Below are 15216 nucleotides of genomic sequence, written 5' to 3'. Positions count from 1 at the left end.
AACCCAAAGTCTATCCTGGGCCAAAGAGGACAGCAGGCAGCGAGCACTCGAGGGCAAATGTAGAGAGGGGCCGCCCCCTTTCTGTCAGAGTGGAGGTTTTTTAATGGGTGTGCCTGGGGCAAGAGGCAGATTTATTCGAGAGGTGAATTCCTCCTTTGCACTGTGAACTGAAGAGTCAGCTTGTGGGAGAGATGAAAGACATCAGTAAGCCCAGGGCTGGGAAAGAGATGGGGGCGGAGGACCAGATAAAACCTTAGAAAACTCAATGCCATGGACCAAATGGTCCCCAAATCCTCCTGGGTGCAGAAGGAGATGCTGGCGAGGCTGGCGCTCAGCGTGAAAATGGAGTAGAGTGCTCTGGAGGAGACTGTAAGAATCTTTCTCCTTGAGGATGGACAGAGTGAACCATGGGAGACAGAGGCAACAGGCAGGTGGCTCTATCATTAAGGACAACAGCCTGGGAAGGGATAATGTTGCTCTTGAAGAGTGAGTTCACAGGCGAGAGAGCTGCCAAGCGTGAATGTGACAAGCTCCTCAGCGGTGGTAGATTTAATTGAGATTTATATATTTATATGGTGGTGGAGAGGTGGCTTGGTGGTTAAGAGCACTGGCAGCTCTTACACATGACCCAGGTTTGATCCCAGCACGAACAGGGTGGCTCACAACCACCTGTAACTCCAGTTACAGGGGACGCCCTCTTCTGGCCTCTGTGGCCACTGCACATATGTGGTACACATATACCATGCAGGCAAAACATCCATATACCTAAAATTGAAAATGACTTTTTCTGGTTTTTATTTCTCTGTGTGTTCCTATCACTGTGCCACTGTCATGAAGCCCTTGTCAAGGAGGGATCACGAGACTTTGATTGAGGTTGTGAGCAATTTCTCTCTCTCTCTCTTTTTTTTATAATTTAGTCTACCTCGGTTATTTTGCTTTGACAACAGAAATCGGACTGATATAAGGGTTAAACTACTTGCTTAGGAAGCCAAGTCAAGACGTCTTTCCGGTTGTCTGAATCTACACCATACTGCGTCCTGACAGCTGTGAGAGCTTTGCAATCTGTGTTTGACGACTGACTGTCCAGGCAGCCTGAAAGCACACTGTGCCCATCTCCTAGGACCCACAGAACACGTCTGACCAAAGGAAACACTTCTTCCATGGTTCACTTTAACCTATTGTTTATAGGACAGTTGCTAGGACGGATCAGAGCTGGTCTTCAGGGAGAAAACTGTCCCAGAGGGATGTTCCTGAACCTACAGTGGAGAAAAATGGAGTCTGGGTTTAGTCTTGACTAAAACCATTGGTGTTTACTGAGGACCAGAGCCTGGGGATCTGATTCAGAATCTGAGTTTTCTGAGTAAGTCACCCCTGGGCCTTTTGTGCTGTGAGATAAAATCAAATAGGAACTCCCTCATGGATACAGCAGTAAAACACATGGCTGAGCAACGACAGCAGAGAAGGCTGTGGGGTGGGTGGGAAGACGTGCACGGAGCCAACACAGAACAGGACAAATTCCTGTGGCCAGCGCAGTCGTCCTCATGCATGGTTTACCAATGGCACATGCCCTTGTGCACACCCAGACACAGCAGGCATCTGACAGCGAGGGAACCAGTCTCCTGTTGGCTCTTGGGCTTGTGGCAGCTTAATCCTGCTCCATGCACTGAAAACGCCTCTAAGAATTTCTTTCCATTGCACTAACTTATCCTGTGGGCTGTCAGCAGCCAACGGAAAGAAAGAAAAACCTGTTGTGTGTAACAGAATTTACTTTGCTTCATTCAATGCATGCTAGGGACACAGAAGTGGTAATAATAATAATAATAATATTTGATAATATTAATAGTAATAGCGATCCACTATTAGATTGAAAAAGGAAGTGAGGGGAAACCAGAGGAGACAGGGTATCAGCTGTTGATGGGGGAAGTTTGAGAAAGAGTTCTTGTCAGTGCTGACAGTTGCTGGATTCTTCTCTAGCTAGGCTTAGTGGCTGAAACGGGCCCTGGGCCTCCCTGGGGCAGCTTCAGCCAGACACAAAACTGAAAAGAGAAGCTCACAGCTCATGGGGTGTGTGTGGACGGGCGCGGGAGGCGCTTCTCCAAGGACACGCGGCGCTAAAGCAAGCCAGGGTGATCTGCTGGGCGCAACTGTAAAGTCAGCAGTTTCCCCCTGAACAAACCTCTGGCAAGTTCAGGGGCTCAAGAGGGGACAAAGGAACAGAAACGGCAGCAGGGAAGGTCAGACCCAGCTTGTACCAAGTTGTAGCAGAAGGCAAGAAGCTAAAGGGGGTCGAGGGGGATGTGTCTTATGTCCTCTTAGGGCAAAAACATCAGAGGCCAGATGAAGGGGCAGACCAGAGTGTGAAATATCCTTAATTACAAAACACAGACTCGTGAAAATAATTCAAGCTATGCTGACATTTAAATGAAAGAAACGAAACCTAAGCTTGCAGGGGTTGGGGTGGGATGGAAAAGGAGAAATCCCTAACAAGAATTTACTCCGCTTATTAAGAAAAGAAGACATCTCTAAGCTAATTTTTTTTTTTTAATTCAAACACATACGGACTGTAACACAGAAACTTAGATACAGGCTCTTGGAGACACCTGCCAGCTGGCCACTCCTGCAAGCCTGCGAACAAGACCCACTTGTGTTTAGATGTGCCCTGGGTCCCTTGTTAGACAACAGGCTTGTCCCCTTGTGCGGCTCTGCTTGGTTTCTATTGTACAAAAGCTGAAGGGCTCTCCAGTCCATCGAAACTGCTAGAACACTGAAATCGTTTCTCGCAGCCTAAATGGCATTCAGAATAAACACTGTGAATTGATGAAATGACCAATTATGTGAAGTAGCCCTGCCTGGTGTAATCCAAACCAAATCTTCCCCCATTATCCTCAAACTGGGAGGTGATTCGACAGCCCAGACTGCCTGCGATTTGTGAGCCAAAAAGACGGTGCCATACTCGAGGTCCAAGGAAGACCTTGGCATTTCTGGCTAATTCTTCCTATTAGTTTTAAGCTAGAAAATACCAATATACTATTCAATGACTCACAAGCCAAATAACTGCTAAACAACCGAGGGCTGTTGGTTCCCTGCTGTAACTGTGATGTCACTTCAGGCTCCCACTCCCAGGTATTTCCCCTGAGAGCAGCCTAAGTCCCCGACTTTTTTTTTTTTTTTTATTGTTTTGTTTTTCAACTTTATGATGGTGTGAAAACTAGATGCCTTGTGGGGAGAACTGTCCTTGAAGAGCAAGGCGTGGTTGTGCATACCTGTAGTCCCCAGGAGGACAGAAGTTGAAGATTAGCCTTTACTGCATAGCAAGTTTGAGCTAGCCTGAGCTACATGAGACTACCTTCAAAAAGTAAGAGGAAAAAAAAGAAAAGAAACTCTTTCTAGACGAGGGTGTAGGGCCTTGACTTCTTATGACACTGGGCAGTAATGACTGTGCAGCTGCCACCGGCCACATATTCACAAGGACAAAGCACTGTCACTTCACAGTGACTTGTGCTGTCAAGCACGTACAGCAGTAGGTGAGTTCCTATGCCATTTCCTCCTTACAGTAGTTGATTTGGATACGGTCAAGGCGCACCTGCCATGTGCCACATGTCCAGTACCATGTCCCCATTGTGCTGCCCTTCGGGATTTCCCTCTCTGGGGATGCCACGTCTGTGAATCATACATACACACACGCACTCACGCACACACACCTTTTTCTGGTTTAGGCCTTGCTGAAATGTCACTTCCTCAAGGAAGTGATGCCCCCTCTTCTAGACACTTCCTGCCAAAAAGTGAGCCTCCTCTTCCCCACGTGGCCCAGCTGCCTGTCTTCCGGCTCCTGCATCCTGTACCTCACCCACCACCTTGGTTGCACCGAGTCTCTGAGTCTGGATTCCTTCCTGGTCTGATATGGAAAGAAGAGGGAAGATGTGTGCATGGCTGAGAAAGCAGCACAGAGGTCAGGCACAGTTCTAACTTCTCTGCATCCCTGTATCATTAGGTGTAAGGTTGCTAGCATCAACAACTTCTGGACAACAAAGATCATTTGGGAAGATTCCCTTAAAGTCTGAAAGAACTCTTTTAGGGTAGAGGGGTCTCAAGAACTCTAGATGAGAGGGCAAAATGGTAAAAACATCACAGAAACAAAAATGTTAGCACATCACTGCCCACAACCCCAAATTTACAAAGATTCTTATGGTTTTCAAATATACAATATAGAACACACACACACACATTATATTCAACTGAATGTAGATCCCATGTACATCTGAAACCTGTAGTAGTTTATATAGGATTAAGGACATTTTTAAATCAAGAGAAAAAAAGGAAGATGCACCCACCCATGCAACAGAACCCACTGCACTCTCTCAGGCATTGCTGACTCTCTCCATGGCTTTGTGTCATAGATACAAACCAAAAAACCCGATCCCCACAGAGTAATCTTACCTAATGTGGAACAGAACAGACTGAATCCTGTAAGAAAAAGCTCCAAGCAAACAAAACCCCAACTCTAAAAATAACCCAAAGGTTAATGATACCCATGCAATTACTATAGTTCTACATGAAAAGGAGAAACACCGGTTACAGTGAACTTTACTTGAGAAAAACCCAAAGGGTGGCCCAACCATTGTTCCTAATCTTAGCAATTGTGTGTCAATTCCTTCTCTTTTCTTCATCATTTAGGGCACCTATGTTGGCTACAAAAGTAGAATTTACTCAACTGTATCTGTATCAAGAAAAACACCCCCAAACTCTCCAGATACTAGTTTCACATGTTATTGAAAAGCCTAAATCCGTGTGGCCCATGAAACAAGAACCATATCTCCCACCATTGTTAGAAGTACTCCAGAAATATCAATGGTAGGTGCCTCTTCTTTACCACAGGAACATCTGACCCTTCATATACACAGCTCGCTTCAGTGTACCCTTTCGCAAGACAGGCTGAACAGCCGGCCAAAGGCATCAAATCCCCCATCCTGCAACGGTGCGGCTCTGAAGCTCTTGGCACACTCCCATCTACTCGCTTTCCTGTCTGTGCTTCCCTCTCGTCCACAACTCCTGGATGAGTTGGGGTGGGGGGTGGGGGGGAATAGTCAACAAGGATTGCCTCGTTTACACGTAGAGCAGACATCCACAACAGCCATAACCCAAAAGTAGCGTCTAAAAGAAGCAGGCATGCATCATCCATCTTCAACCAGCCCTTCTCCAACTCTGGCATTGCAAATCAATTTAACAGCAAAACTGGAGGTGAAAGACAGTTTGGATTCCTTGGCAGGATCTAGCATCACATCTCAGGATGGACTGGGACACAGTCCCCCAGTCGATGACACTAGATGACCAACTGTCCCCAGAGCATCAGAACAAACTGCAGTCAACTTTCCAGGTACGCAGGAAATGTTAGGAGACAACAGGGAACAAATGTATCTCCGTGATGACAGAAGTGTCAATATACCCAAATCAGCCGGGATCATCCCAGGTAACAGAAACACACAAGAGTCTGCGTTGACCAACCCGGTGTGCACTACTGTGCACTACTGTCACATCCAACTGTCACTGTTCCAACTCCACCAAAGAAACAGCCCCGGGACAGAGGCCTGGTTTCAAACTCACAACTCCCGGTCGCCAAGACACTTGAGCAGGAAGAACTAAGAAGTGGGCATTCAGACCCGGGGTACAGCAGTCACACACCTCTCCAGAGAGCCGCTACTAACCAGAAGTGAGCGCCCCAACAGGCGGAGATGAGAGAACAGGATGTGCTGCTCCTGGACACCTACCTTGCAGAAGGGCTCCGTTTCTCTTGAAGAAGGTACTGCCTGGCCAGATGGGTGGACCTGATGTGCTGGAAGAGAACACAGGTGTGTGTGAGGCTTGAGAACTGGGATCCACCTCACCCCCCAGCAGCCCTTTCCTTGGCAGCCCCTTCTCCAAACTTCACACATGGCGGCCTTGGAACCTTTCCCCAGGCACGCTTTAAAAATAATTAGGTTAAAAACGGGCTTTCTTTCCCCACAGCAAAATCATCTGTGCAAAATGTTTTGGTTATCATCTTGGCCAGGGTCACAACCGGCCAATGAGAGAGCATCTACAGGCCACCGGCAAATGCATGTGGTTGGGGATTGGATTTGGTGATATCAGTAAGCACTGCGGCTTGTTGGTGCCCATGGACGCCTGTGGCAAACAAGCCTTGTCCGTGTCTCGTGACGGAGCATGGCTGCTGGCTTCCTGGCTGTAATCAGAACTTGTCGGCAATATGCCCGCAGTGGCCTTTCTTGCCACCTCCCCTACCAAATCCTCTCCACACAGATGTGACTTTGATCCACTCCTGCCCTCCCTTCTGTTGTTTTGCATCTTGTTTTCAACTTCTTGGCTTAAAATGTTGCACTCCATACCCCATAAAACACTCGGAAGATGCGTTGCCACCCACATTCTGGTGACAGCAGAGGCAAGAACATGAACGAAATCAATGTATCACTAAGGCGCTCGCTGCCTTTCTGGAGGAGCATTTTCACTGTCTAAAGACAGTCAGTGAGAAATTTCAGAGCTACCCAATCTTAGTAAAAAAAACCCTTCGAGTGGAAAGGGGGTTATCCTCAACCAAGGACTAGCTTAAGATTAATGTTAGAAAGCCCTCGGTTCACAATGCTAGCACATGCAGGCCAAGGGGCAGTTTACATTACTCTCACCAGAGCAGTATACGGCAAATGATGTCGCTTAAAGCAGCATCAATCATATCCAACATTTAACAAATTAAAATTGGCCAGAGAAATACATTTGTAAGTTCATCACACACACACACACACACACACACACACACACACACACACTTGAATAAATACAAGAACGCTTCAGTAGTCAGCTGGAGTCCGGTTGTGAAGGATACAATGCTGTTAACAAGGACAGGAGATGCCAATTCTGCCTGCCAGAATTTCATTACCAGAGGTACAGATGTTGTCATAGCTATAGGGACATGGGACATGATTGAGGAGGTGTTAGGAAAGAGAAAAAAGCTACCCCATGAAAACGCTATTAAAGAGCATGATAATGTCAGACGTGCTTGCAAACACGGGCACTTCTTGTTTTACTGTGCTTCACTTTCGCACGCCTTGCTATGCTCCAGGTTGCTGTTTCTGTTTTGTTTTTCCTTTTAAATGAATTGCAGGTCTGCGCACCGTGTGGAGCAACTGTATCAGCATTGCTGTCCTCCGTTCCAATGATCCTTGGCCTCTTTAGCAACAAAGGAGCTTTAAATTGAGGTGTGTGCATCTATCTGTAGCTACACTGCAAGCATAGCTGACTGCACATGCACAGTGTGAATCTAACGTTTATATGCACTGGGGCTCTAGGGCAGCAGCTGCTTTACTGTGGAGGCCTAAGTGGAACCAGCAGACCCAAGGAGTGCATGGCCTGGGAACTTGAAGGCTCACCGACCTTTCTCTCTTATTTTGCTTTGGATCCTCTGTACTAAAAGCAATCAGATGTAGTGCGTTTCCTCCAGTCCAGATTGTCAGCCCTGGCAGGCGGGGCTTCTGGGTGACAAGGAGGTGGACCGGACAGTAGCAGACCCAGCTGGGGACACAGGCTGCAGAACAACGATGGCAAGCTGATTTTTCTCCCATGTGATTCCTTTCTTACAGCATCTGGGGGCCTTTTAAGTCTTAGGAAGAACAAGGTGAGTTAAAATGTTTAAGCTGGCCTTTAGCAACGCCGGCAAGTTCCCAGAACCCACCACCTGCTTTATTATATTTTTATAATAAAGCAGGAAACAGCAAGTTGGCTGCAGCCAATACTGAGCTGGCTGGTTCATAAAGATATTTAAAAACTGAGGACTTCATTATATGGAGGAGTTCATTGCTTCTGGAGAATTCAATAATTGAGTATTACCGCAGAAGCCCGAATATCCAGCTTACTGCCACCCAAATCTCCTTTTTATCCTGACCTTGATTTGCCTGAAAACTGAGTAGATACGCAGGATGGAGGAAATATGGGGAGCTGAGGTCAGATAAACCCGGTGGTTTTAGATAAGGAAAATTCTCTGTATGATGGAAATCTCCCGGAGGATTTCTACAGCACTCTTTCAACACGTAAGTCACTGATGGGGACTCTGTGGGCACTGGGCTCTGCTGTCCCTCTGGGCCGTCCTCAGGAGGTGGAGGGAGGTCTGGCCCAGCATAATGCCTAAGTAAGTAAGCTGGGCATTCCCCAGTGCCATACTCCACACGCCCCTTTGAGAGTTTCCCTCAAAATGCCGTTACCTGACTGCTTGGGATTTGAGGACTTGTCAAGTGCCTATTGGGAGCTGTGTTTGGGGCTACAAAAGACTGGGGAAAAGAACAAAAAAACCTAAGGAAACTCCTATCTGTGACCTCTAAGAACTTACTGTCATGAGTCCCTCTGATGCCATCTAGAGAGACTAGGAACGCCTGTAGGAAAGCTAATGGCCTTGGCTCCAGCTGCAGGCTGGCAAAGCACAAGCTTGATTTTTATTCCTGCAGCTGGAGACATTCCTGGCTGATTGGCCTTTAGAGCTCAAAGTTAGTTAAAAAATACATCCAAATGAAATTACTTAAAAATGCATATTAACTGCAAGCATTCACAGAAAATAGTGGTGTGATATTTGTGAGGGGCTGTGCCCTCCCACCCCCTTTTCCAAATCAAGAGTGGGGGGAAGAGTGATACACACATGATAAAAAACAGGCTCCTGAACCTTGTCCTGCAAATACATGTGGCTGGCGAATGTCACTTCCACGCAAAATGGCCAAGAAGGGCCCATAACTTGGGGGATTCTGATTGTCTCAGCATGATTTCCACACTGCTGATCACGGGAATAGCACGTGGCCAACTTTTCCGTTGTGGCGGGCAAAACAGACATCATCTTCCAGAAGGGAGCAACCACAGTCCTGGGCCATCAAGGGACTGTAAGCTGGGGCCGGCACAAGAGCAGACCTGGGCTTCCGGTGTCTGTCTCGCTCCCTTGCTCATCCTCCAGCTTGCCCTTTGTACCTTCCCACCCTGAAGTCTTAGCCATCCTTCCCCACTGAAGGTCTTTTGTTAGCCAATCTCTCCCAGGCAAAGGCCCGGGCTAGAAAAAGCAATCTGACTAACCATATGTGGAAGACAGTGGGTTCCTATTAGCAGAAACAATACAAGGCCCGCACTGCAAATGTCTCATTTCAATAATGTGCAAACAGTGACCTTCAGCACTATCAGCCTTACCAAAGGAAGCAGGCCAACAGGTTAAGAGGGCCTTGCCTGCCAGCCAGAAAGTCTGTCTCTGAACTAGCACTTCAGAACACTGTTCTGCTGAATGTTGAGCCTGGTAGTGAACCAACAAAACCCAAGAGAGACCCAACGGCTCCCCAACAGCACACCAAGTATCCTCCAGAGGCCCACGGTATTCAATCACTTCTGAACCTCATGTTCTTTCATGTACCCTCAAGAGGATGCTGGGAGTCCACAGTGATAGAGCCCTGAGCTGTAGTTCTTGGAATCTGCCCTGCACACATGAGCTTCAATCACTGTGAAATTAGGGCGTCTTATAAACCCAAGCTCAGGCAGCTCTGATAGGACCCACCGCTGTCTTCACCAGTCAGGGCTTTTTATGTGCCCAATGGCAAGCAGACCAAGAAGTCTGCTCTCCTAAGGTCCCAGATGCCAAGCATGATCGACTGCAAAAAACAGGATGCTTCAACATGGAGGAAATGCGAAGGAACGCTAAATGAATGAAGCCAGCAAAGAGGACCGACACTGCCGAGAGCGTGCTTCTGTGAGGTCCTCAGAGCGGTCACTCGGAGGCAGAGCAGGAAGGGGGTTGCCAGGGGCTGGAAAGGGAGTGTGGACTGTGGTTATTTAATGGGCAGAGTTTTGGTCTTGCAGGGTAAAAGTTCTGGAGACTGGGCACACAATGGCTCCAGCACTCTTCACACTACAGTGCCACACACTTAAAACTGGGTAAGATGGAAGGAGCATCTTATGCCAACACCTGCTTTACTGGAGGTTGCAGAGACTGATGTACAAAAATGGTGGGAGCTAGAGCGAGAGCACCAGGCATGTGGAGGGGCACAGAGGGGCTCCGGGGTGGGTGACTGACAGGAAGCCTGGTGTGTGGGCAGGAAGACAGGGTAATTCATGCTCTCTGTCTGACCCTCCCGTGCTGTTCACCAAAATGGCCCACAGCACACTGAAAGGCCGGCTCAGCTTTAGTCCTCATGGTGGCCTGAGCTTTCCTGTTTGTCAAGCATCTTAGCAGCGATTCCTGTTAGATGTCGGCACTGGGAAGGGCATGTGAAGGAATCCGCAGGGTTTGTGCATCCTCCACTGAATGCTTTGCCAGAAAAAAAAAAGTCAAGGGTGTGTATGTACGTACACACACACACACACACTCTCTCTCTCTCTCTCTCTCTCTCTCTCTCTCTCTCTCTCTCTTAATTCATTAGTTATACAACAGGGGAACACCAGTGTGGGCAATATGCTAGGCCAAACCCACTTGAGGAGAAAGAAAAGAGGAGGGAGAGAGGGGGAGGGAGGGAAGAAGGAAGGAAGGAAGGAAGGAAGGAAGGAAGGAAGGAAGGAAGGAAGGAAGGAAGGAAGGAAGGAAGGAAGGAAGGAAGGTTGGTTTGATTTCTGTCCCAGGAAAATAACAGGGAAGCCTCGACCCTACCTCAGACCCTAACACAACCCCCGAGGGAAGGATGTGATGTGCCTGAAATGTATAATGTAGTCATTAGGAGGACCTAGGCAGAGATACAGACACAGATGTTGGGGGTAACAAATCACCCCAACTGTCAGAGAACCATCACTTGAAGTGTATGCAAATACGTACAAGCCTCTGAGCATCCTCCACACTTTATAATATCTCCTTATAAACCAGGAGCCTCAGCCGGGCGGTGCTGGTGCACACCTTTAATCCCAGCACTCGGGAGGCAGAGGCAGGCAGATCTCTGTGAGTTCCAGGCCAGCCTGGTCTACAAGACCTAGTTCCAGGACAGACTTCAGAGCCACAGAGAAACCTTGTCTCAAAAAACCAAAATAATGGGCTGGAGAGACGGCTCAGTGGTTAAGAGCACTGGCTGCTCTTCCAGAGGTCCTGAGTTCAATTCCCAGCAACCACATGGTGGCTCACACCCATCTCTAGAGAGGTCTGATGCCCTCTTCTGGTATTCAGGCATTCATACAGATCACTCAGACCTAAACAAACCAATCAAACAAAACCAACAAAACAAAACAAAACAAAAAAACCAAAATAATAATAATAAGAAGAAGAAGAAGAAGAAGAAGAAGAAGAAGAAGAAGAAAAAGGAAGAAAATAAATAAAAAGTAAAAATAAAATAAAACAAAACAGCAGCCTCAGGAGTCATCACGGAAGAATGGGAGGAAAGCTAGTAAGAGCCACAGGTAGTGGACAGCGGCAGGAAAACTATTTGCTGGACATGACAGCTCTGTTACACACAGACTCGCAGCAGCTTGGCTGTGTGTGCGAGGTCAAGCCAGCCCAAGTGCCAGGATGGTTTAGGGAGGGGCTCATGAAGTCCCACTCCTAACGGAAAGGCAATGATGGCTGCTGGGTACAGTCAGTTTTCTTCAGCGATGTGGCCTCACGAGAGGCTCCAGCAGTCCTGTACCCCGTGTATGCAGGCAGCACGAAGTGAGCAGACTCAGTGGGGGAAACAAAAACAAAGAGTCAGGATGGAAAAGTGGAAAGTGGGGGAAGCATACGAGAGGAGCTGGAAGGAGGAGGTGGGGGAGGAAGCTTAATCAAAACACTTCACATGCATGTAAGAAATTATCAAACAGTAAAAAAAGAGTTTAAGGAAAGTAAAGTCACTGAAACATAACCTAAAAAAAAAAATCAAATGGGCATGTCTGGGCATTAAAAGGGAGTGGCAGGCAGCTGGTCCTATCTAAGGCAACGTGAGCAACGCAGGGGGACAAGTGTACCTGCAGACCTAACCTGCCCAAGCCTCAACTGTCTGCCTGTGAACTACGGGGCAAGCGATCACCTGTAGCACCTAAGAATGAAACAGGATGAGGCGTCAGAGAGAGAGGGGCTCTGTAAACCACAGCGGTCCCACTGTCATCCTGATTCCAAGAAATCTGCAGTTTGGAGAAGTTTCCTGACACACTCGAGGCCACACGAGGCCACACAGTGACACATGAGACAGCTGTGGCTTGGTGCCCGCGCTTCCTCAAGCACCCTGGGCTCTGGATTTGGCTCTTTTCTGCATTCCTGTGACAGATGCGGGCGCTTCTCTTCTCATCTCTTCCTGAAGGATGTTTTGAGAGTTCCCAAATGCAACTGGTTTGCTAGTCAAGATACAACCCATGGTTTTAAAATAGCGACGGCTAAAGAAACAGCTTCAGAAACGTCTCCTCCTCCAAAGAAACTTAAAACAAGACAGGTGGAGACCTCCCAGGGCTGGCAAGCCTTCCGAGGTCGACAACTGTCAGGGTGCAGTCACTGAAGTGGTCAGACAAGCACCATCTGGGACCCCAGAAAGCATAAGCCACAGAGTGGCAAGATTCTCCGAGGGCAAAGCACCGATCACTTTATAACCTAAGCAAAAGTCATCACAGACCAGCCTACAGACGGCCCCGTGTGCCAGGACTGCCCATGCCCCATATGACAACAGGAGATAATGGCTCTGGGCCAGACGAACTCTTATCATTTTATATCAGTAGTGGCCAGCCTGCTCATGATTATCAATGAAAGATTTTTTGTTTTGTTTTGTTTTGTTTGGGGGGGGGGGCAGGTGAGGGAGAAGAAAGGATAGGAGGGAGGGAGGGAGGGAGATAGGGAGAGAGGGAAGGAAGGTGGGCTATACACTGTATTAAAGTCCTATCAGACAGATGGATGGACTAGCGACTTAGTGATGCTGGAGAGATGGGATGTTACAGGTCTGTAGCCAAATTATCTTGGTTCTTTAGTCCCTTAGTAGCTATCCACTGTCAGACCCCTTCTATTTGATAAATTCTTTCAGAAAGTACTGACAGAACACTTGCTTCCAGCAACCCAAAGGCTCAGGATCTTGGTGGGTAGCTTCTGAGACCTTAGCAGAGTTTGCCGGAATGTGCCTCCCTAATATTCCAACCAACATTTTGAAAAGCTTCTTGCTATGATGACTTCTGCCACACTGAAACATGCTATTTGGGGCACCGTGAGAATCTGTGCTCCAAGGGACCAGGCGAGAAATCTCCCAAACCTTGCTCTTGGGGTTCCTGGGCTCCGGAATTAAATTTCTATTGTTTCGGAATTGCCTCACTTAGGAGGTTCTGTGGGAGCAGTTCAAAGAGAGGAAGAAAATGGAAACCAGCCACCGGCCACCCTCCTTCCCCATTCCTCACCTTTCACCCTCTCAAGTAACAGCACTCTGCCTCTGGTTATGTAAGCTCTCCATTGTTTGGGGCATTATCCCTTTAAAGTTCCTTCCACCTTTAGCCTCAGAACACCCTCAGCCCCTTTCTTTCCAGTCCTTTCCGCTGGTAGTCTGCTAGGAACCCTAGGTTCTCCCTGGCTTCTGGAAGTGTCATCGTGACCTTGACCTTTAGGTTCACATAGCATGTCCCCACACTTCCACGTCTGTCCCAAACCCTGAGGATACTAACCACACTGGATTAGTGGTCTACCCTGTTCTAACAGGACCTCATGACAGCTAATTTCATCTTAAAGTCATATTCTGAGGTACTAGAAGATTAGAACACAAATATGGGAATCTGGAGGCTTCCATTGCGATCTGTCACTGGTCTTCACATGGTATCGTCACCGCCAAAACACAGCACACGAGTGCTTTTCTTGCCTTGAATCTTTACGGAGTCACTACAACACTGAGAACTTGGCTTGTGACTATCAGATATCGGCTAAGGGGCTGAAACTTTAAACTTGAACTCTGCATGCCTCATATAACAAGACAAGAAAGTAAAATCTGCATCTGGTGACTACTTAAGAAATGTTCTGGGACACACCCCTGGAATCTCTGACACCTCTTCTCTGCCCACCCCTGTCGACTCTCCCCAAAATCTCCTGCACTTCCTCTGCCTTTGCAGCCTCATGATTCTGTGTCCTTGAGAAGTTCATCATAACAGTAACAAGGCCTCCCCACCCAGGCTCTCCCTCACAGCCACTTGCTCTGCATAACTCCTCCTTACCCTTGCTGAGCCAAGTGGGCACACTCTCACCCCAACGCTGTGGTTGGCAGAGGTGTCACTGGAACCCCTGCTTCATGTCAACAGGCATCTCATTTTCGTGCGTCTTCTATATAATGAACTGCTATGTAATTTTTTTAATTTGAAAACTTCAGTGCACACAGAAACATGAGAGCTCAAGGGGCAGGGCAGGCGCCATCAACATTGTGTCCTGCTGCCACTCAGAAGCCCCGCCAACCTTTCCCAACATCTTCCACTGCTCTCCAGACGGATATGTTGGAGCCTGGGTGGGTCTTTCAAACACACAGACCATATCTAGGACTCATCTGAGCCCATCTTCTTTTTTGCCTGTCGCTGTCCTGTGTCCTCAGTAGGGCCACCTTGCCTTTTAGGGATCAACCAATCTCAGACCCCAGCAAGGCATTTTTCAATGGCTTCTACCCATTAGATAATCTCTCTGAACTCTTCTGGCACTAAAAGTTTATCCCGCCCCTCAGGGAATAATCCACAATTCATACCGTCCCTCTTCTTTATACCTTTCTCCACTTTTCAGGTGTGTGCCATTGTCCAACAGTGACTCCCCACCTAGAGGTAGGCTAAGGTCACTGCACACAGAAGACAGCTACAAAAGGAAACAGGAATGCTGCTGGCATCTCCCCAACACAATGGTCAGACTTTAAATCTCTAATGGCGCTATCATTAAATCTTTTATAAAGGAGCATGCCTAGACTATGTCTTCTCCCTGACGGTCATAGAAACATTCTTTGAAAAACGGAAAGAAAATTATAAACCTCGTTACTGATGGTAAAGTAATGAGCGAGATGATTTTGAACTTGTCTTTTCTGTGATTTCTTGATTACCTAGGAATATATAAATAACAAGATAAGAACATGTATATTTTGGGTGATACGGAAGGCCTGTTTGGGCGTCCTGAAGAAATCCTACCTAAACCCAAGGCTGGGTTCCAGAAGCGCCAGCTCAGTGTACATCTTACTGAGCAGTTGCAAAGGTGTTTATCATCATCTTAGCGCTACACGTTTCTAATTTTACATATGAAAACCATGGCATCATTCAGCAGAAAGCGCATTA

The 15216-nt window shown here is 47.6% G+C and overlaps 1 protein-coding gene across 7 annotated transcripts in view; it reads right to left on the bottom strand.

Moving 5' to 3' along the window:
* The window catches only part of Foxn3 (forkhead box N3), a 386273-nt gene that overhangs the window by 97611 nt on the left and 273446 nt on the right, over positions 1–15216 (bottom strand). For all 7 annotated transcript variants that reach the window (XM_085697820.2, XM_085697824.2, XM_085697825.2 and 4 more), the window contains one exon: positions 5766–5830. In XM_085697820.2, coding sequence (XP_085553946.2) covers positions 5766–5830 — 65 coding nt within the window. The remainder of the gene's footprint in view (positions 1–5765; positions 5831–15216) is intronic.

Source organism: Myodes glareolus, chromosome 11 (assembly GCF_982192425.1).
Source record: "Myodes glareolus chromosome 11, mMyoGla1.1, whole genome shotgun sequence".
NCBI lineage: Eukaryota > Metazoa > Chordata > Mammalia > Rodentia > Cricetidae > Myodes > Myodes glareolus.
This window is presented reverse-complemented; position numbering and strand designations above follow the sequence as displayed.